General features: G+C 35.9%; 1 protein-coding gene across 2 annotated transcripts; it reads left to right on the top strand.

The window, feature by feature from the left end:
* Positions 1–1,500: 1,500 nt before the first annotated feature.
* Positions 1,501–14,998, top strand: LOC114667372 (zinc finger protein OZF-like). 2 transcript variants are annotated; one of them, XM_051920466.1, is made up of 6 exons: positions 1,501–1,576; positions 3,836–4,151; positions 4,352–4,462; positions 9,069–9,174; positions 10,230–10,310; positions 11,280–14,998. In XM_051920466.1, the coding sequence occupies exons 4-6, from the start codon at positions 9,075–9,077 to the stop codon at positions 12,482–12,484; spliced, it is 1,386 nt and encodes a 461-aa protein (XP_051776426.1). In that variant the 5' UTR covers positions 1,501–1,576; positions 3,836–4,151; positions 4,352–4,462; positions 9,069–9,074; the 3' UTR covers positions 12,485–14,998. The 2 variants fall into 2 exon arrangements, with proteins under 2 accessions (XP_051776426.1, XP_028678480.1); XM_028822647.2 differs by lacking the exons at positions 1,501–1,576; positions 3,836–4,151; positions 4,352–4,462 and adding an exon at positions 7,562–7,770.
* The last annotated feature ends 7,023 nt before the right edge of the window (positions 14,999–22,021 follow it).

Raw genomic sequence — 22,021 nt, 5'->3', positions numbered from 1 at the left:
ACTAAGACACTGACGGAATGTCTGCTGACAGTGGAGTTACATATGTTATAATAAATTTAAAGATCAGTTATTTTAAGCAGTAATAGCTATTAGAAACAGTAGTAATGACTGTATTTTTAAATCAATCTAATGATATATTGGCAAAAAAGTATACATTTCTCTCTATTATAAAAGAAAATGTTGAGACAAGCCTATTACCAAGAGATTTTTTTCAAGTCCTGCCCTCCTCTCAACCATTTTCAACCACGTCCACAGTCCTTTCACCTCTCATTGGTGTGAATGCTGTTGTCAGATACAGTCAAAGTTACTGTTTTTCACAAAACATTTAAAAAGTAGAGATTGGTATTATAGGTATGTAGAGTGTTATTTTGAGGTTGCTGATCACAAATATGCTAATAGTTTTGATATTTAATTCTTTACCGGTGACTCTGGCACTCTAAGAGACAATCCCAATTGGTTAAAAATGAAAAATTTGAAACATAAGCATGAGGGGTATCATTTTAGACATATTCAAGGTCAGTGATTATGAATGTTATTTTTTTACTCCTTTACTCAGGATCTAACCCTCTGTCAGAAGTTAAAACATGACAAATTTTTTTGCATGTTTAGACTTTAAACATTTAAATTGAACCACACATTTTAAAATATCTGACATAAAAGTTCCTGTTTATTATGCACTTCTACCTCATCATGTGAATCGTTACATTTCTCATTAACACTTGAATTATGGTGGCTTATGCTAATTCATACTTTTAAAAATTGTACTCTTTTTTAATGATAATGTCTTCGTTGTAAAAGGAAGATGTTAAAATTGAATTACTGTGGTAATAACAGTGTAATGGTTTTGATATTTAATTTTGGTTTCGTTTTCATGATTTTAGAGTTATGAAATGAGCATAACGTGACATGATTGTTAAATGTGAAAGAATACATGCAGAGATATTCAAATGATATTCTGTACTTTTTATCTTGTTATTAGCGTTTCCCTCAGAAATTCATATTGCTTTAGTGTACAGCAAAAAAAAAAGCTGTTTATGTCTGTCCCAATAAATGTGGAAGGCAACGTAACTGTGATATCATTCATACGGGCGCATAAATGTAATGTTCTTGTGCGGTTTCCATAACTCTTCTTTAACTAAGACAATGTAGTCACAAATCTTCAGGCCATATTCGCACGTTCTCTCCGTGTTCTTAGGGTTTCCTCCAACATCCCGAAGATGTGCGTGTTACGTTATCTGGCAGCTCATAAACTGCCCCGATGTGGGTGTGTGAGAGGCTCTACATCCTGAGTTCATTGACGCCTTGCGACCGTGACATAAGGTCTTTTTTACTTCATTAATTTTTTTGTATTACATTTTATCATAAAAATTTACGTCTTTACAATAAAACACTTTGTAAAAGAAACACTGTCTCTTGTGTTATTTTTTGTTGTTGCGGAACTGTAGCTCGTACCAAGACACGCCCTCTTTATGACGTCAAACACGTTTGCGCGTCCCCGTGCAAAGACGATATAAACAGGCGACCCATGCCCGGCTGTAAGATTCAGGCAATGCCATTTTTATTGAGTTTCTAAAGTGTAAGTATTCGAGTAATTAGCTGTTAATGCTTGCCGTACTGTATATGCTGTGCATGTATGTTTAATACGCTTTTAGTGAATTGTACTGCAGGCCAAATGAATATCTGACAATGCGCGCCTCACCAAATGAATGGATTTTAAACGTTTGATGAAAAGCCTAGGCATGTAACCGCTGAGATGTTCGTATTTTAACGTTGGTGCCCGTTTGAGGCAGTTCTGTATGTAATTTATTAGATGGCATTGTGACGTAGCACGTAGAGCTTCTGCCTCACTGGACCTCTTCGTAGACCTGCTTGTGTGCTCTCAGTGCCTGGTATATAGGTTGTCTTGGTGTGTGGGTGCGTTACCCCAGTATAAAAGCTTGATGGTTTAAATACCTTGAACTTTGACCACGGTGTGGACTAGCATCCCATTCAGGTTCTGTAGTTGTCCTTACTTCGGGTATGCATCTCTCGCAGTATCATGAGGTCTGACCTTTACGATGTATACAGTACCTACAAAATTAATAAAACTGCTATTGTGTCGTATAGTAGAAATTACATGTTCAGCCAGTAAGTGTCCTACTGCCAGCTCTTGTAAATAGTTGGCAGACCAGGTCCATTGACCCAGTTTCTCTCATAACCGTTCATCCAAGTGCTCCATTAGGCTGCTGCCTTATTCTACTGCTGTGAATGTAAGGTGAGAACCCATCCTGGAAAGTATGTCAATAAGTTGTAATGCACACTTAACAAACACTGGCTTTATTCTAACCTTCCGCTTAGAAGTATTCCAGGTAGGTTAATTAGTTAATTTTGTCCATGTTTGTGTGCATTCCAGAATTAGTGGCTGCCTTGAGCCTAGTGATGTTGGGATAGGCTCAGCTGGATAAGCATATTACAAATTGGATGAAGTGTGTGTGTGTGTATACAGTGTATGTATGTATATATATATATATATATATATATATATACACATACACATATCCATCCATTATCCAACCCACTATATCCTAACTACAGGGTCATGGGGATCTGCTGGAGCCAATCCCAGCTAACACAGGGTGCACAGCAGGCGAACAAACCCTTGGCAGGGCGCACACACACACCAAGCACACACTAGAGACAATTTAGAATCACCAATGCATTTAACCTGCATGTCTTTGGACTGTGGGAGGAAACCGGAGTACCCGGAGGAAATCCATGCAGGCACAGGGAGAACATGCAAACTCCACGCAGGGAGGACCCGGGAAGTGAACCCAGGTCTCTTTACTACGAGGCAGCAGCACTACCACTGTGCCACCGTATATACACATTTTATTTATTTATATATATATATATATATATATATATATATATATATATATATATATATATAAAATAACTGTAAATGTGACATTTGAAAGTGTGACCATAAATATGTTGTTTTCAATACCTCTAAACATTTTTGATGGCCTTAAAATAAACCAACTGAAGACCATTTCACACATTAATAAATATGCTGACCATTCTAACCTGTGAGGATGCATATCTTGTATCATTGTTAAAGGACCACAGACTCCTTTAACTAAGCCAGCTGAGGATATGAAAAGAATAATGGCCGTAAAATACATGTAAATATTTTCCACTGTCATAGACATCAACAAATAAAATGGAACTGGAACTGTTGCTGTAAAGGCAAAATGTTTATAAACCAGAAAAATGTTTAATAAAATGACTCATAAACTGGCAAGAAACAAAAAGCAGAATCCACATATTGATGAAAGCTTTAGCTTTCACTGATTTTGTGTTCCACAGATCCATAGTATATTTTATACAGTGCCACTAGCACAGTAATATTGTGCAGGAAAGAGTTTTCAGAATGACATGAAACCTTCCTGCAACTAATAAAATGCCCCATAAACTGGTAAAGAAAAAGAATCCACATACTGATGAAAGGTTTAGCTCATACTGTGGTTGTGCTCCACATATCCATAGTATACAGTGTCACTTGCACATTAATATTATACAGGAAAGAGTTTTCAAAATGACATTAAACCGTTCTGCAACCTCAACACAAAAGATACAGTAGCAATGTACAAAACAAAATGTTTTAGAACCAAGTGCTCTTGACTGCTAAAGAAAAATGAAACTGGTTAGAACCACAAAAGATACCTTTGGAGATATGACTGCTAAAGCTTTTTATATAAGAATATCTTGTCATCCATTAATCATTTGGGTGGATTGCATTGCTACCTACTAAGTGACATTCATAATTTACACAATTTGTTCATATTCGTTCCAGATTTGACCTGTCAATGTAAATATGTCAGACTGCAATCGAGACCAGCAAACCTCTTCTTTTACTTGGGAACAGCAAGAAGCTTCTTGGAAAGGAGAAGATTCACTCATTTCTTGGTCAACTGTCAGAAAGGAAAGTCTGGTGTCTCTTAAACAAGAGGAATTACAGACACGCACTGCAAATTATGAAAAAGACATTCCTCAGATAGTCTCTGTCTTCTCTTTAAAATCATCAGTTACTGATTTGATACAAGACAATGAGAAGCTGAACAATTCTCTTGGTCCAGGGCACCTAACAGAATCGGAAAAAAATTCTGCAGGTTTGTTACTTGTTCTTAATATTCTTCATTTTCCATACTTTTTATATGTGCAAGTATGAATTTGCTAAATGCTTTGTTTGCAAATTCTTTTTGGTAAAATGTTTTGTTAGTTATACTTATTGTAGCTTATAAAAATAAATATGTAATTATGTTAAATGATTTGAATCATTTATTTTTTTCCTCCTTCCTTTGTACTTCAGAATCAAACTACAGCTGCCCACAGTGTGGACGTGGATTTGAAACTTCTTTTCAGCTCACAGAACATCAACGACTTCACACAGGAGAGAGGCCATATAAATGTGTTCGCTGTGGTAAGATGTTTTGTCACCAGGCTAACTTCCAAATGCACCTGGAAAAACACAAAGATGAAGTTATGTATAAATGTACAGCCTGTGGGGAAATTTTTCAAAGTCTGCTTCTTATCGAGCAGCACTTGCCCACTCACAACATACCTGAGCTTTACAAATGTAATCACTGTAAGATGAGCTTCCGCTACGAAGAAAAGTACCTGCGGCATTTGAAAAGACACGAGAATGGCAAACGTTACAAGTGCACGACATGTGATAAAGGGTTTAAAAAATATTCTTACCTGAAGCAGCATATGACTACTCATTCAAGGGAAAAACCTTTCAAATGCTCTAAATGTGAAATGTCATTTTCCAAAGCTGATTACTTGAGAAACCACCAAGTTGTTCATATGGAAGACAGGCCTTATTGTTGCCCAGCATGCAAAAGATCATTTAAAGTCCCTCGACAGTTGAAGAATCACAAATGTGATCCAAAAAAGGTGCTATGCAAGTCATGTGGTAGATATTTTGGTAGCATTGAACTGTTTGAAAAACACAAAATTGAAAATGATTGTAATGGGCAAAAAATGTCTAGGTTAAATTCTCAAACCAGAGCAGTTTTTGAGAAGGACTCAAAGGTTAATGATCAAAAAAGGCTTAGTGAAAATAAGGTATTGCCCTTGGGTAATGGATTAGCGCTGGAAGAGAAGATTTCTGCTGAAGATCAGAAAGAGAGAATCATTCAATCAAAGGAAAAGCCAAAAAGTTGCGATGAAGATCAACTGAGATGTGTAGACTGTGGCCGATATTTTGAAGATGCTGCGTTACTTCATGAACATTATATGCTTCATGCAAGGGGTGAAGTGTAATGTAACAAAAGTAGACTTGTTCTTATGGGATGCTCAATGAATTAAAAGTTTCTTCTACTGTACTGTGCACTGCTTATTTTAGATGTTCATTAGATTGAGCCTTGAATTGCCAGAATGCTGCCAATCTGACTTAATCGTGATCTGGTAGAGGAAAGGATATTTGATTTTCCTCTTTATAACTGGGAACTTTTCATATTGCACATTTGAAAACTGAGGGGACAGGCAGAGTAAAGTAGAACCGTTTGTTCTGTTTAGCATCATTTTTCAATTACATACTATTAAGTATTTTATTCTGGTGATCAGAATTAGAATATAAATAGAACTTTTTGAAATTTTAATGATGTTTCAATGGATCTTGTAATCCATATTTTGAATGTAAGTAGTTATTATATCTGAGATATTTAAACAAGCATGTGTCCCCATCAGATCTGTTTCCCAACTCTCACACACTGCTTCTTATTACCAGATATGCAAGTTCAGTTGAGTAGAAGAAAATTGCTATGATACACATTCCTGTGATGTCATGGCAGCTGGCCTAATGGTAAATATAATGTTAAAATTCTGAACACTTTTTTGTTGTTTTGATTGCGTTTGTATTTCTGGCTGGAAAAACTATGAATTTTTGAGGTCCAAATGTTTAATATACAGATAATCACCAGCAGTCCTAGCATAGTACTTTTTTCCATTTAAAATTGTATTCAGGTCAATAATCAAATTCTGCAGCTTCCTGAAATGTAAAAAATACCTCACCTTGTGTTTTATTTAGATTTCTATAATTGTCAGTTTTCTTTAACTTCAGTATGCAGCGTAAGATTTAAGGTTTTTGTATTTTTTCCTAAATATCTAGAATGTACATGGTGTACCATGGCAAAATATATGACACTTCTGGATTTCAGCATCTGATTAACTTAATATTGTGAAACTGTTCCAAGAAAATAATTTATTTAATAACAACCAGCACTTTTTACATAAATTATTTTACACTATTGCTTATTTTAATTTGTGCTTTTGTTCTATATTTAAGTATTGTAATTCATTGTAACAGTATGCATTACTGTTCCTTCTAAATACTGTATTTATTGTTAATATCAAAATAAATTGCCACACATTTCCCTGGGTTTATGACTAAATTAATATGCATGTATTTACATGTGTGTAATGTTAAACTGAGAATGGTTTCTTTGCAGGTGTTTCTTACACATTTCTTGTACAAAGTTTTGAAAGTTTTTAAGAATTTCAAATAGTTTACCTTTCGAATGGTCTTTACATTAAAGATACCCACCCATGAGATATCTGATGGCATTATTTCAGCAGAGCCCTGAGCCCCCTTGCTATTTGTTTACTTCATATGATTAAATAAAGGCTACAGTGTGTTGTAAAATATAAAACTTGTAAGTTCAAGTTGAATTCTCATTATACTGTACAGTTTGCACAGCTATTGACTGTTATATGGAGCAATTGGTAAAGTGTAAAATATTTTTAATGATGTCAGTAGCAGAGGATGTGTTTTTCTAATTAGATGTTAAGTTTTAAACATTAATAGACTGCTTTTGGTGATCATACTTTAAAAAACAAATGTATTGTTAATATTAAAAGATGAAAACATTACTATATTTCTGGTGTCCTGATGACCCAGTTTTACTTTAATGAAGTATCCCACAGCTCCAGGCAACTGAGTTTGAATCCTGTCCCTGCCTTGTTTGCATGCAATTTTACTTTTTCCTGTATGAATTTTCTCTCGGTACTCCTGTTGCCCACCAAAGATCTGGGGACCTGGGTTCGCTTCCCGGGTCCTCCCTGCATGGAGTTTGCATGTTCTCCCCGTGTCTGCGTGGGTTTCCTCCGGGCGCTCCGGTTTCCTCCCACAGTCCAAAGACATGCAGGTTAGGTGGATTGGCGATTCTAGATTGGCCCTAGTGTGTGTTTGTGTGTGTCCTGCGGTGGGTTGGCACCCTGCCTGGGATTGGTTCCTGCCTTGTGCCCCATGTTGGCTGGGATTGGCTCCAGCAGACCCCCGTGACCCTGTGTTCGGATTCAGCGGGTTGGAAAATGGATGGATGGATGTATGTTAATAGGCTCATTTTTAACCCAAAATCCAAGAGCAGTGTGTCATAGAAGTACGCAAATAGCTATGGCCACGCCTGCCATTCTGTCGCCAATGACGTAAAGGGGCAAAGTAAAAGTTTAGACGCCGCCCTGCTTAGGCTGCAGTACCATGTCGCTTTGCGCTTTTTAGCTGCCCAATCAGAGTAATTTTTGTTGTGACGTCAGCGCCTTGGGCATCTGGGGTTGAGGAAGAAAGGTGGCGGATTGCCGCGTTTTTATTAGTTTCGCTTTAGAAGAGTGTCGGAGCTTAGGTGGACGGGAGGCAGCAATGCACTACTGGAATTTACACAAGTGATTGCTCGGGAAAGCGTTTTATTGTCTGTTTAGTTTCACAGGAGAGTGCAATCTAAATTCTCGGTAAGTTCTGTTGGTGGGCCTTTGTTTCTTTCGAACTATGTAATACAAGGAAACCATTATAATGTTTTGACATTTTTATTTGTTTGCATCACAGTGTTTTATAAAATATAGTTGGTAGTGAAAGAGATGGCTTCAAAAATATGATAATAGAGAATCGTTTCGTGAAATTTTATATAAAACCCTTGGGGATCGTGAAATGTTGCAGATGTGGACAGTAACTTGCTCCTCATCAATATTACGATCCGATCTCCTCCTTGACGGACAGCCATCGTCTGTTGTTCAGATTATTCGATATAATGTTAACTTCTAGTCACCGTGTTTATCGTTGTTGCATCATACATGACTTTATGATCATGCAGTTCTGTTTGTGTCCTTATATGTATATATTTAAAACTAATTTCCCCCAGTTTTAACCAATTTCATTCTGGGGATTTTTAGTTTGAAGTTTAAAACAAAAACATACATTTATGGTATTGAACGCTTTCTAATCGATGGCTCCATACCAATATAGTAACATTAAGGATCTTATAACATTATTATATACCATAGGTATTAGCGCAGATTTATTTATTGATTGAGTGATTTATTTATTGCACATTTATGGTATTGAACGCTTTCTAATCGATGGCTCCATACCAATATAGTAACATTAAGGATCTTATAACATTATTATATACCATAGGTATTAGCGCAGATTTATTTATTGATTGAGTGATTTATTTATTGCGTACTGATTTAACAAAGATCTCATTAAGTACATAGAATGGACCCAATCCAGCAATGTTTTATTAGTTGTCCTTTACCTAAGGATGTTTACATTTTGTTACATTTCGTTTGTTTTTCCAAATGGAACACAGGCAGGTGAAGTGACTTGGTCATGATCACACAGTGTAGGTATTGAACCTACAGCCTCATAATTTGAAGTTCAGTTAACCACTATGCCACACATTGAGGTTTATAATCCAGTTTTAGTTTTGAAAGGATTTTGACGTATTAAAGAGGGCCCAGGCCAATCCAGACAAAAATCTACCCATTTGTATTATTTACTGTTAATAAAGTATTATTAGTATTGTGAATTTCCCCTTGGGATTAATAAAGTATCCATCTATCCATCTATCCATCTATCCATCTATCTATCTATCTATCTATCCATTCTACTAAGTGAACTCCATAGTAATGCAAGCAGTGTGTCTTTGGACTTGAGAAGCTTATTTTATAATGCAGCCTGTTAATTTTACTTTTCACAAGTGTTTTAATATATCTTTTTTTTATGTCTGCTTTTTATTTTTGACCCCAAGTGAACCATGTCAGAGTTCACAATTGATCTACAGCTCAGTGAAATTGGCTGTTTTCCAGTCTCTGTTAAAGAAGAAGAGAAGAGAACATCTGCAAAAGTTATTGAAGGTGAGCTTTATGATTTTTTGTTTCTCGGTGTAGTTAACTATGTTGATGTATTTACATATTTATAAATTTATAAATAATTTATATTATGTCTTATTCAGCAGAAACATGCTAGAAAACTCTTTATAAACTTCTTGTGTGCATGTGAAAGTGACACAGTAGTGTAAACAGTGTTGAAACAGTTTTACACTCCCAGTGGCCTCACCAACACGTCTTCCAGTAGCCACTCAAGGTTTTTAATAGATGGCCTCCCAACCAATTACTGTCAGAGCCCAAACATACTTGGCTTCTGGTGGATTACATGTTCTGAAGTGAATATATTTATCCAGAATTTTTTTTTGTTTTAACAATATTTAAGTTCAAATAAATGTTTGGCATATTGTGTCACATAATCCAAAAGTCAGGTGTTCAGTCATGCTTATAAGTATTAGGAGATTTGTCCATGAACATTTTGATTTTGTTTAATCTTGTTCAAATTGGTTTCTCATTCAAGCCACTTCTATTGAGAATTTTCTTACCTCCATTCTCCATGAGATTGCAGTGTTTTCTCCGCCATCACTATAAAAAAAATACAGGATTAGTAACAAATGCAAAAAAATCTTGCCTACAAAATGCAAATCAAATTAAAAAAAAAACTTAAAAATTCAGCTACTTTGTTGTTTCGTTAAAATAACATTAGATTATTAAAGAATAATGCATAGTGAAACTTGTCTTAAATCTAAGACAAACAATTTCGGAGCTACGTCTATCATATTGATTGTACTGAAGAATGAATAAATGATGACTCTGTTAGGTCTGACAGGTAAGCCAAATGATACATAGGTGGTGTTGTCAGTGAATAGTTTGGTCTATTGTACATAGTTTTACATTCATTTTTGCATGTTACTTGTGTACTGTTTTTGTATTGGATAAAAAAACTAATTTTCTTAATTACTGTATCTGTTTTGTTTCATGTAAACTTTTGAGATTTACATCAATATGTTATATGTTAAATGTTCTGTGGCAGCTAAGCATTAGTAACGCCGTATTATTGGCTTCTGTTTTATGTGCTCTTTAAGATCCAAAAGGCAATCCATGTGACTCAGACCGACTAGCAGAGGACACTATGGCTGTAATTGATGCACAACTTCCTAGCAAAGGTAATTTATTTATCTATTTAAACTTTTGTCATTATGCTGAAATTTCATCAGTCTTCTTAGGTTTAAAAAGAGGTTCCTTTTAGTATTGAGTTGCACCTTATGTAACCAGGAGGGTGATTATATGATCGCTGTAATTATCCCATCCCTGGGGTCAACAACAAAGCTCAAACAACAAAATTTTATGCCAGAAAAGAACACACCTGTCTTGCTATTCACATATACATACTCTCGCACATAAAACAGTAGGAGGAATTACAAGGGGCACAACAACATTTTTATTAGGGTAGCAGGAGGCATTAGCCTAGGCACTGGTAGCAGTGGAAATGTCTTTGCCCACCAGTAGGTAAGCTTTAGTTTTCAGATTGCATTTTCCATTTTTTGTCTTACAGTAGTGCACCAAGCACATTTTATAAAAAATTGTATGCTATTAGTGTGTTTACTTTGTTAGACTAAGCACAAACTATTTGCCTCCTCATCAGCTTTATGAACATTTCTGTTACCTTGTCCATTACCCTTTAAACCAGTTAATACTTACTCTACTATACAGTAAAGCTGTTAAGCTCATACTTTTCATTAATAAGATAAGAACTCTGAAAATTAGAAATATAGGGAAGGGTACACACATCCCTCCTTCTCAAGCAACCACACACATGAGAAAGCAAGACTGGCTGGAGTTATGGGGAGGAAAATGGCTTGCTGCTTTTTGTCCTGCTGCATATAAGGCAGTGCAAGAGTACAGTCAGCTAGTATATTAGTACCTATGGACATCATTAATAGAGTGATGTCTTAACACTAGTATTGAATTAATTTGTTCTTTAGAGGTAAAATAAGAGTTTAAAGAAACAGCAATATTGTGAATAATAGATTCAGTTTAAACATTGAGAATGAACTGGTGCAATTTTATTTCATGGTGAAATTTTATACATGTGTGAATGTACTGTATGTTGCTTTAATCTGAATCTGTTTTAGTTTCAGAGAAGACCGCCTATGCCTGCACAACATGTCAGCTCAATTTCAAAACCTTCCTCCAATTCATGGAACATCAGCGTGTTCACACAAAGGAACGACCATTCAAGTGCTTCCATTGTGGGAAGATGTTTTGCCATCTAGCTAACTTTAAGATTCACATGGATAAGCATGAAGTTGAAGATATTCACAAATGTTCATCCTGCAATAAGGGATTTTCAACAGTTGAGCTTTTAAATGTACATGCTAATTCTCATTGGAACTTCAAATGTGAGACTTGCTCGCAGTCTTTCCAGGATCATACTGCGTTTAAGCGGCATGTCAGAAAACATAAACTGGAAAATAGATATCGCTGTCCACATTGTGGAAAAGGTTTCAGGAAAAACACCTACCTGAGGAGCCACGAGGCCACCCATTCACGGGAACAGCCCTTTAAATGTGAGGATTGTGGGAGGTTCTTTAAAACTGAAGGCCTCCTTTTCAAACATGAGTTTTTTCACTTAGGGGTTGAACCATTTACTTGCCTTAAATGTAAGAGAAAGTTCAAAGATGGTAGCCTTTTTAAGAAGCATAACTGTAATAGCAAAAAAATTCAATGTAATAAGTGTAACATGTATTTTGCCGGCCAAAGCTCGTTTGATGCACACATAACACCATCTGGCTGTAAAGGAGAGAACTTACAGAAACAAACCTTAGTCTGTAATTTCTGTGAAGACGCTTTTGAGACGCAAGAAACCTTAAGAGAGCACAAAAAGACCCATCAGCTTGAAAAGCCTCTCTACACTTGCGTATCCTGTGGAAAGACTTTTCGGTTCCCTTCCTCGCTCTTGGTACATATGCGCTCACATACAGGAGAAAGACCTCTTAAATGTGAAAACTGTGGAAAAACATTTGCATATCGATCAAGTTACTCCAACCATAAGAAATTTCACTGCAATAGTAAACACATTAAAAGGACTCGTAAAACTGAGGAAGATGAGGAGGAAGAGGAAGAAGTGGAAGTGGAGGAGGAGGAGGAAGAAGAGGATGAAGATGACATGAAGATAGAAACTGAGGATGAAGAAAGGGATGAAACTGAATTTGAAGAACATAATTCACAGATACAAGACGAATCCCAACTTCATAAGTGTTTTGATTGCGGAAAGTTAGTTGAGGAGGATGATCTTCACACACATTATATGCAACATGCCCAAGATGGGATTTGTTGATATAAAACGGTGAATTAATTTTAAACCTATCCTGTATATTTGTTTTTGAGAAAAATACTTTACCTGGGTTTGGATAAACTGTTTGGTGGATTTGAACACCGACAGACTGATTTTGAACAGAGGCGCAATAAATTACTTCATAAATAATCTGAAAGGGGTGTTTTTTTAAGCTTTGTTTTTTTTTTTCTACCAGTTATACCACTGCAACAACTGTTTCAACTAATTATCCACACTTGAAAAGAATTACCAAGAGACTAAGTTAATATTAGCTTTAGCATGTTTGTAAGATTTGTATTTTGCACCATGGTGTGCATAAGAAAGTCAGAACTACTTATGATGACAATTTTGCAATGTTTTGTGTATGGTGCAGTTCAAAAATGATTCAGATTTTGCTGTCATCCATGGTTTAAGACTAATAATGTTTTTGTAAATATCTCCAACATTCTGATGTATTTGAAAATAACAACAGTGTTGCACTTTGAATTTTTGTGTAAGCAATACCTGTACTTGATACTACTTGAAAGAATTAGTGCAGACCGTGTCACCTGTTAATTGTTTTATTATCATGTCATAGAGAATTTTTTTTTCTTTTTTGCATAGGCCATCAGTAAAGCATTTATAAATTCCACAAAAAAGACTTTATACAGTGGTGAGTGAAATGTGCATTATAAAACCATCTTTCAATTCTGACTTACTGTAGCCCTGGTCCAAGAGCAGGGATTGCATGTGACTACTCAGTTATCTGAACTTCTTTGACCAGGAAAGCCATAAACAGAAGATCAGCAATTGAAATTTTGTACAATTTTTAAAACCACTATCAAGATAAGTGTAACAGTAGGGCAAAGGAGACAGTCAGGAACAGGCATGTGATACAGCTTGAGTGACTGGCAAGAGGCTTTGTGCACATTCAGAATCATTGCAGTATATCAAGTCATTCTTTTTCTTGGGCAAAAATATGTAGTAACAGTTGGGTGATCTTAAAAAAAATTCTAACAAGGTGTTCCCATTGTTGCCTGGGAATCTCTCTTTCTTTGTCTCTGGCCCCACCCCTTCTGATATCTGCATTGAGCCTTTGATTTTGTGACATTCTGTCTGTATGAATCATGGAGGCTGCTTTCTTCAGTAGCAAGGCAAAGCTAGGTGATCACACCCATTGTCTTAAAACTGGGGTCCCCAGCTCTGGTCCTGGAGGATCACAGTGGCTGCTGGTTTTCATTTTAACTCTTTTCTGAATATAGGGACCCCTGTCTTAGAAGACGCTTAGCAGCTTATTTAGTTAATTAAAAAAGGGCACATAACATTATCTTGTTAAACTGGCCCTTGTTGAGTAAGCAATTGAATAGTAAAACATCACATTTTTTAAATCATATTACTGTTTAACTAGGTTTGTAATATCACATAACCAGACTGTGCTCCAGTGTATTCAGTTTTAAAAATTTGGAGTGTTGTTCTTTGGGTTTATTTTTCCTTGGTGAGAACACTACATAAAGTAATAGGGTAACTGAATGTCTACAGTATATGGATTGATTTATTTTTAGTGCAGGACCAAATACAATGCATCAAAAACAATAGGGCCAGGTAAATTAGTCAAACACTATTTGTGTACTTTTGTTCATATTTTGTGAGTATGCTTAACTTAAAGCAGACGTTTCCAAGTTCATTCCTAAATACCACTGGGCAACAGGCTTTTATTCAAATTAGTTTCACAAAAAAGTGGGCCATTCTTGTGTCTCATCAATCTTAATTGTTTAGCTGGCCTTTTCCTTTCCTATTCATTTATAGAAGTGCTTTAGTATGATATTTGCAATTACAAAATGTTTTCTTGGTCATAGTTTTAAACACTTTCTTTTACAATTTTTATTTCAATTCACTTTCATTCTTTGGAGTTTGCTCCTTAAATTGTATCCACATACTCAAAATTAGTGATGAGCAATGCAGACTCCAGTGCTAATGACTCCAAATATTAAAGCAGAGCCACTACTTCAGTTCATTTGTGTGATAATTAATAATTAAAGGCTTAACTAAGGTGCTCTCAAGTACAGTCCTGAGGGCCACCTTAACTTCAGGTGTTTGTCCCAACCACCACCTGCTTTTAACTGGACTCCTGACTTTTATATTAAACAAGTGGTCTTTTTCCTGAAAGTACAAAATGGGTTTGCTACATTTTTAGGGGACAGTAGCAAGCACTTGTACGTGCAATATTACTTTTTCTTGTTTTTTAAGATTTTGCTTTTTGTGTTCTTGTCATTTAATTCTTCTTATAGCTAATCAGTGAAATTTATACAGTGGTAGCTGCTTACCTTTAGCACTCAGTGTCATTTGCACCTGCGTCTGCACTTTTCATCACTATGTTAATGTTTGGATACAATTAAGGGAGTAATCTCTACAGGGAAAGATTAATGAAAAAATACAGTAAAAGAAAGTTAACTTTTAAAGGTATGACAAAAAATACAATTTTCTGAATTTTGTTTACATGTAAATATACTAGCACATATTTCTGATTACAAAATAAGAGAAGAAAAACCCTACAATGATATCATTTAGAAGTATGATGAACCATTTATTTGCAAACCTTGAACTTGAATTTGAACTTGAATTTGAACTTCGTAACCCTGACTTGGTGTAAACTCTGAAGATACTATACTCTGTGTGTCCAGGAGGGTAACTGAATTATATTTGTTTCCTTCATTTAAATACATGTGTTTCTTAATAAAATGGGAGGGTTTCTCAAAATTCAGTAGATTTACTACACCCAGCATTAGGTGATTAGACTTTTCATGCAATTGATTTTGTACTTGATTAAATCATTTTAGATCCTTTACACTAAAAATGAAATATTGCTGTATTTCTGAAATATAAATAGTATATTAAATTTCAAATGAATATGTGCAAAAGTTGGGTTCTCCACCTAAAGTGGGTGAATTCTGGCACTGATTTCAACTTTGTGTCTTGTATCTTTGTTAATTTTCTGTGAAGTATGCTTTTTACTGTATATTGCTCAAATGTTTAGCAAATATAATTTATGCTTTGCTTGGTATTTTATTACCTTTAAGTATATGTGTTTAACACAAAGAGGAATGTATTTTCCTGCTCATGCTTTTGGTGTTATTTTACATGTTTTTGGTTATTTAAGTTATTGCTTGGTAATTAAGGACACCAGTGAAATGGCAATGAACTGGCTACTGTTCAGTATGAATTTTCATTTGCAATTATCTGAAAGCCATAATGAGTTCAAATCTTCAAACTAGACAGGAAAAAAGCAAGTTTAAAAGGAAATGAGAGAAAAAGACCAGTAATATTCTATAATAGAAACGTTACACATTTCTGCTTTTCTTACAAAAACAAATCAAATCCCACAGTGCGTTTGTTTAAAGAATGGGAAGACAACAAAAAGGCAAGTACCTGTATCTAAAAGTAAAGCGTCAATTGCTGATTGGTTTCAGTAAAAATCTGTATCCATTGACTGAGTTTGAGGGCCTCTCCGGTAGTAGAGTTAGTTTCTTAAGAAAGCAAATTTATTCTTGTGGAATATTGTGAATTTAAAACTGATTTTTGACCATTATTCCTTGTCAATACTGAATTGGTTTTATTTCATGTTACATTGTTTCTTAGGATGCTTTCTTATCCTTGTAGGATGGTATACTTCTGTAGTCGGACAACTGAACAGGTGATCTCTGTAACTAGACATGTTTAGTATTACAAGTAAGTGTTATTAATTTATTCCTAATCTGTGCTGGCCACAGGTGCACCAAAGGGCAAAATTACATTTTAATTTAATAGGAGTATTCTGCGAGCTAGAAATTAATGTACATGTTCATTTATATTGTCTGTGGTGAAGAATATTAAATATGTGGGTAAATCCAGTTTTTTTCTTTTTCCAAAAAAAAAAAAAAAAACGCAATCTAAACTCTTCTGTGATGTTAGAGCAGATTAAGCCTTAATTATAGGTTAACACTGGTAATGGTGAAAATTCTGACTTTTGCATGAATGTGTATAGTATATTCAGGAGAGATTAGTAAACGAAAAGTATTAAAGTAGATTTTTCCTGTGAAACAAAAGTGTTGTAATTCAAAGTGTTTTTTTAATTAAAGTGATTTTTACTATGTCAAACAAAAATGTGGTCCTTACCCATTACCTCCAAGCTATGTAACCTTCAAACATCCGATGAACAAAAACATTTTAATGCATTAGTGATAAATCAGAGAGAATTGGAAATTCACTAGTAAATATTTTAAATAATGAAAATGTATTGTCATTACAAGGTTTTATTAGTATGATATAGAAAGGGTATTAAGTTGTATAAATAATAATTTGATTGTCCTTGTATTATATACTTTAGATGAAAGAGTTTAAATTCTAAAATACCAATTATTAGAAAAATCTTGTAAAATAAGAAAACTATGGAGATTTTTATATTTATGCCTGTGTATGTTTTTTCTTCTGTTTCTTGCAATGTTTCATCTCTTACAAAAATGATGTAATTTCATGGTACAGTGTGTAACATTCAACACAGTAAACAAAAGTTTAGCTGAAACATGTTTCCTTTTTTATTTTTTCCCCTTCCTAATAAATGTACCTTTTTTCCTTCCAGGCTCTTATTTCTGTGTGTCACAGCTGCTCACATCACACAGTGCTAAGTGCAAAGCAAAATATTCTCTAGTAAAATAAATTTTAGGATTTAATTAATAAATACTATAGCAAACAGTACGTGTTATTTGAAAGTTCTTTTACATGTAAATAGTAAATGTTAGTAGTTTTTAAATTTTTCCTTAAAGTGACATTTTAATGAATCTTCATGGGTAGATAGCTCTATATTTGTCCTTGGGAGAAATTTGGCTTTTATGAAAGCTCAGTAGATAATAATAATTATTATTATTACTATTATAACAAATAGGATTCCCCCACTGAAATACACAACAAAATGACTAAAAATAAAGAAAACCTCTGACTTGGCTAATGATCAAAAGAGCAATTACAATAACGGAGAGGCATTATACAGGCGTATTGCCGTAGGTAAAAAGGAGTCCCAGTGGCATTCCACTTCTGAATAATTTGTTGTCTGAAAGTCCTCGGTGTTAATGTGTCATTGAGAGGATATGCAGCATTGTTCATGATATTCGTCAGTTTTGTGTTCATTCTCGCTCCATTACCAGCTCCAGGGGATCAAGAGTATCGCATAACTGACTCTGCCTTTTTAATTATTGATTCAGTGGGCCTGTCTTGAAGTGATGTTCCTGGTCTATCATAGAATATCACGCTTGCCATCACAGTATTGTAGAATATGTAAAGAATGTCACAACCACATTAAAGGAACACAGCATCCTAAGAAAAAAAAAGTCTGGTCTACCCCCTCTTATGTTATTTCTCTGTGTTTTCAAGACTAGTCGAGCCTGTCTTTGATGTTCAGTACCCCTGTACATCCACTCTCAGTATGGTGACCGGACGTGGTGACTCTTTAGTGCAGCTAAAGTCAGTAACCAGTTCCTGGGTGTTGCTGATGTTAAGTTGTAGACAATTCTTTCTGCATCAAGGAAAAAAAGGTCTCTGACTACCATGCTGGGTCTCGTACTCCTTGCCAATACATCCCATTACTATAGGATCATCAGACAAATTCTACAAGTGACATGACCTGATGTTATAGTCCAAGGTGTACACTTGAATCCATTAAAGTGCAAAGGTTAAGTGTTTTTCTAACTTTCTTTTATGTCAAAGCCTTGGCTACTCCAGTCCTGATAGATAGATAAGGAGAACCTGGCTTGTTCCAAGGGGGAAATTTGTTTCTAGTGTTTTTAGTTCTAAAACTTCTCCAAACAAAATTTGATTTTATTTTCAGCAGTAGGTGGCTGAATTAATCATAACACATACAGTAACATTTAATAATTTTCACTAAGATTATTGGCAGGTATAGGTAGAAAGCAAACTTTTTTTATATGTAGTTTATATATGGCAGGCTCCATTAGTACGTATGGGTTTGTTTCTTTTTTAATATCTACACAACCCTTTTAATGATTTTTAGACAGTGGGATGACTCATATAGAACCATCTTACTATGTTCTATAGAGACAAAATAGAAATAGAACTATTATCTTTTGTACATGCTCAGTTGGTTTAGGTTGTTTGATTTAAAAAGCCTTACATGAGCTGGAATTATGCACATCACACCACTAGAGGGCTACAGGTCATTCAAAAATGTGTTGTATGCTTCCTGAAAAGTGATTAAATGAAAAACAACTGTCCTGTGTATACCTGCATGCCTTTGATATGTCAAAAAAAAAAAAAGCAAGTGTGAAAAGAAACAACTATGGCTTATTCTACAAAGATATTCTAAAATGGCCTGGACACAGTTGTTGGTACTTCCAGCAAATATAAATAGAGAATTTTTACAAACTGGCTACTTTTTTCATTCATTTCTCACATGTCTCCAATCAGGGATTCAGTCTGTTAAAATGGAGAAAAGTCGTCACTCTGCTGTGTGGTATCACTGTGTGTCCCACGCTGAACATGGACTAGAGAAAGCACAGGAGAGAGTTGTCTGAGGAGATCGGCAAGAAAATGATAGACAAGCATGCTAAAGGCAGAGGCTTGAAGATCATCTCCAAGCAGCTTGATGTTTCTGTCACAACTTGCAGCCCATGGGACTGTAGCCAACCTCACAGGTGGCACAGTGGTAGTGCTGCTGCTTTGCATTAAGGAAACTGTGGGTTCGCTTCCCGGGTCCTCCCTGTGAGAAAAGCACTATATAAATGTAAAGAATTATTATTATTTACCTCCCTGGATGCAGCTGCAAGAGGAAAATCAACCCCAGAATTGTAAGAAGGAGGGATAGTGAGAATGATAGCCAAAAATTTGATGACAACTTCCAAAGAGAGACAAGCTGAATTCCAAGGTCAAGGTCCATCAATGTCTGATCGCACCATCTGTTGCTTTTTGAGTGACCATGGGCTGAATGGAGGACTCCACTGTTGAAAGAAAAACATAAAGCCAGACTGGCATTTTCTCAAATGCACATTGACAAGCCACTATGCTTCTGGGAGAATGTCTTTTGAACAAATGGGACAAAACTGGAGCTTGTTGGCAAGTCACATGAGCTCTATGTCCATAGAAGAAAAAATGAAGCTTTCAAAGAAAAGAACACCAGACCTACTGTGAAACATGGAGGAGACTTGGTTATGTTTTGGTGCTGCTTTGCTCTGTCTGGCATGAATGGGGAGCCTTGAGTCTGTGCAGGAAACAATGAAATAATCATACTGCCCAGCATCAGAAAGCTCTGTCTCAGTAATGACCCAAATCACACAGTTAAAAGCATCCAGGAATGACTAAGACATCATTGAACTATTCTGAAGTGGCCTTCTAAGAGCCCTGGTTTAAATCTCATCAAACATCTCCGGAAAGAACTAAAACCTGCAGTCTGGTGAAAGCCCCCTTCAGATGTCACACAGCTGGAGCAGTTTGCTCAGGAAGAGTGGGCCAAACTACCTGCGGACAGGTGCAGAGGTCTCATTGAGAGCTCCAGGAATTACTTTTTTTGCAGTAACTGCGACCTCTAAAGGTTGTGGAACAAAATATTAGACTAAGGGTCCCATCATTTTTGTCCATACCATTTTCATTTGTATTATTATTTGAAATATTCCATTGAATTAAAACTCTACAGTTGTGGCCAATCGTTTTGAGAATGACACAAGTACAGTATACCCAACCCAAGGAAAAGCTGTGGTTTTGGATTAACTTGGCAAGAGTAAAAAAAAACAGTTGAATGGTGTTTGGAGACCACAGAGTTAGCCTAAAAACATTTTAAATTACAAGTATGCGAACATTTCTACATTTGTAAGTACATCTGATTTTGCATTGTTAATTGATAAAAGTGAATCAAGTAAATAATTAATGCAGGACTGGGCAAAATCATTAATTTCAGAGCCTTGGGGAATAAAGGAACTACTCTTGTCATAGTGCATTTGTTTTGAAGGTCCATATTTGATAGGCACATCATTTTAGGGGACTCATAAAGTGCTGTTACTTCCATAACTCATTGGTCAGTGTTCAGCTTTAACACTGATCTGGTCATTATTCAGAGTTATCATTTGCAAGGAAAGAACTAGTAAACATTTACACACAGCACTATGAGTAAATATCTTTAATGGACACTTGGGGGTGCCATTGCCCCGTGAAACCCAACAAACATATACTCCGGACACAGGTTTAAAAGCACTAAAAAGATTTTTAATCTTTTTCTTCACTATAGTGCCTCCAAAGCACCACATCTACCAAACACACAATGAATAAACACAATAATTCTCCTCATCTCCCAGCAAGCTCTATCACACTCCCTCCCAACTCCAGCTCGCTTGCTGGGTCTCCACCAGTCCTTTATATAGTCCTTGACCCGGAAGTGCTTCTGTCCTTCCATCCATGTGATCCATCAGCTCTTCCGAGTCAGATGGAGAGTTGTACCGTTCTTCAGCCCGGAAGTACTTCTTCCGTCGCCATGACGTGGGAGTACCTCTGGGCTATATGGGATGCAGAAATCCCAGTGTCTCCCTGCAGCGTCACCTGGCGGCACCTACGGTTCCCAGCAGGGCTGTAAAGCCGAACTCCATATCCCATAGTGCCCTGCGGGAATCCGGGGCACAGCTATGCTGCAGGGAAGTCGCCATCTAGCGTCCTGGGTGTGTCGTCCAGCCATCCATCACACACTATAAACGTCTAGTTTGTAGAAAAACCGTACCAGATGAACTGGTGTGCTTTTTAGCTGACATTGGCGCCGTAGCTGACTTAAGACAGGAAATTGCTAGTGAAGCTGCCGGAGGAGTCTGGTAAACATGTTCTTTAGCCTGCTGCTTCCACTGTCTGCTGTGTCATTGCTGTAATCTCATTGAAATCATTTGTTAAATCTGAATTAAATAGCGTACTGCATGCATTTATTGTAACAAAATTGGCAAATGATAGGCTTGAAGGGTGAAAATGATATTTAATAGTTTGCATTGTATCATATAATGCATGTGTCTAAACGTCTGAGTCTGTGTAATCTGCTTATATATTGCATTGTAAAGATGATAGGTGTAATGTGTCATGTCTAAGGAGAAGAACAAATGGGGGTAGACTCCACCTCGGAAGTAAATTAGTTAAACTGTACAAGTAAAGTAATTTAACAGTGTTTATATAAATATATAATATTTTTTTCTAACCAGCAAATTTGTACACAAGTTATTAAAATCAATAGAAAATATGTTAAACACTTTCTTTTTTAAACATTACAGTAAATCACTCATAATCCCTGTTTTATATTTTTCATATCTAACAGATTGCCTGTGATATGTTCCTAAGATGGCTTCACACAGTCTTTGTGGGTGGTCCATCAGGCGAGGGCTCTTACGTTTGCCCAGAATGTTTATAAAGAGCAGAAGTTGATGTGTGCGTTTGGGCAAACAGAGAAGTCTCTTATAAAACATTTCATCTATGGTTTTATTTATTTCTGTTAGAGCTTATTGTTAGAGATACAGTGCATCCGGAAAGTATTCACAGTGCACCACTTTCTCCACA

Source organism: Erpetoichthys calabaricus, chromosome 17, assembly GCF_900747795.2.
Source record: "Erpetoichthys calabaricus chromosome 17, fErpCal1.3, whole genome shotgun sequence".
NCBI classification, from domain to species: Eukaryota; Metazoa; Chordata; class Cladistia; order Polypteriformes; family Polypteridae; genus Erpetoichthys; species Erpetoichthys calabaricus.
Note: the sequence above shows the minus strand (reverse complement) of the source record. Positions and strands in the feature narration are given on the sequence as shown.

What these genes read in the sequence shown, in the direction of transcription:
- LOC114667372 (XM_051920466.1), top strand. Translation starts at nt 9,075, where the DNA reads ATGTCAGAGTTCACAATTGATCTACAGCTCAGTGAAATTGGCTGTTTT. An exon ending in ATCTGCAAAAGTTATTGAAG is followed by an intron (nt 9,175 to 10,229) that starts GTGAGCTTTATG and finishes GTGCTCTTTAAG; the next exon opens with ATCCAAAAGGCAATCCATGT. An exon ending in TGCACAACTTCCTAGCAAAG is followed by an intron (nt 10,311 to 11,279) that starts GTAATTTATTTA and finishes AATCTGTTTTAG; the next exon opens with TTTCAGAGAAGACCGCCTAT.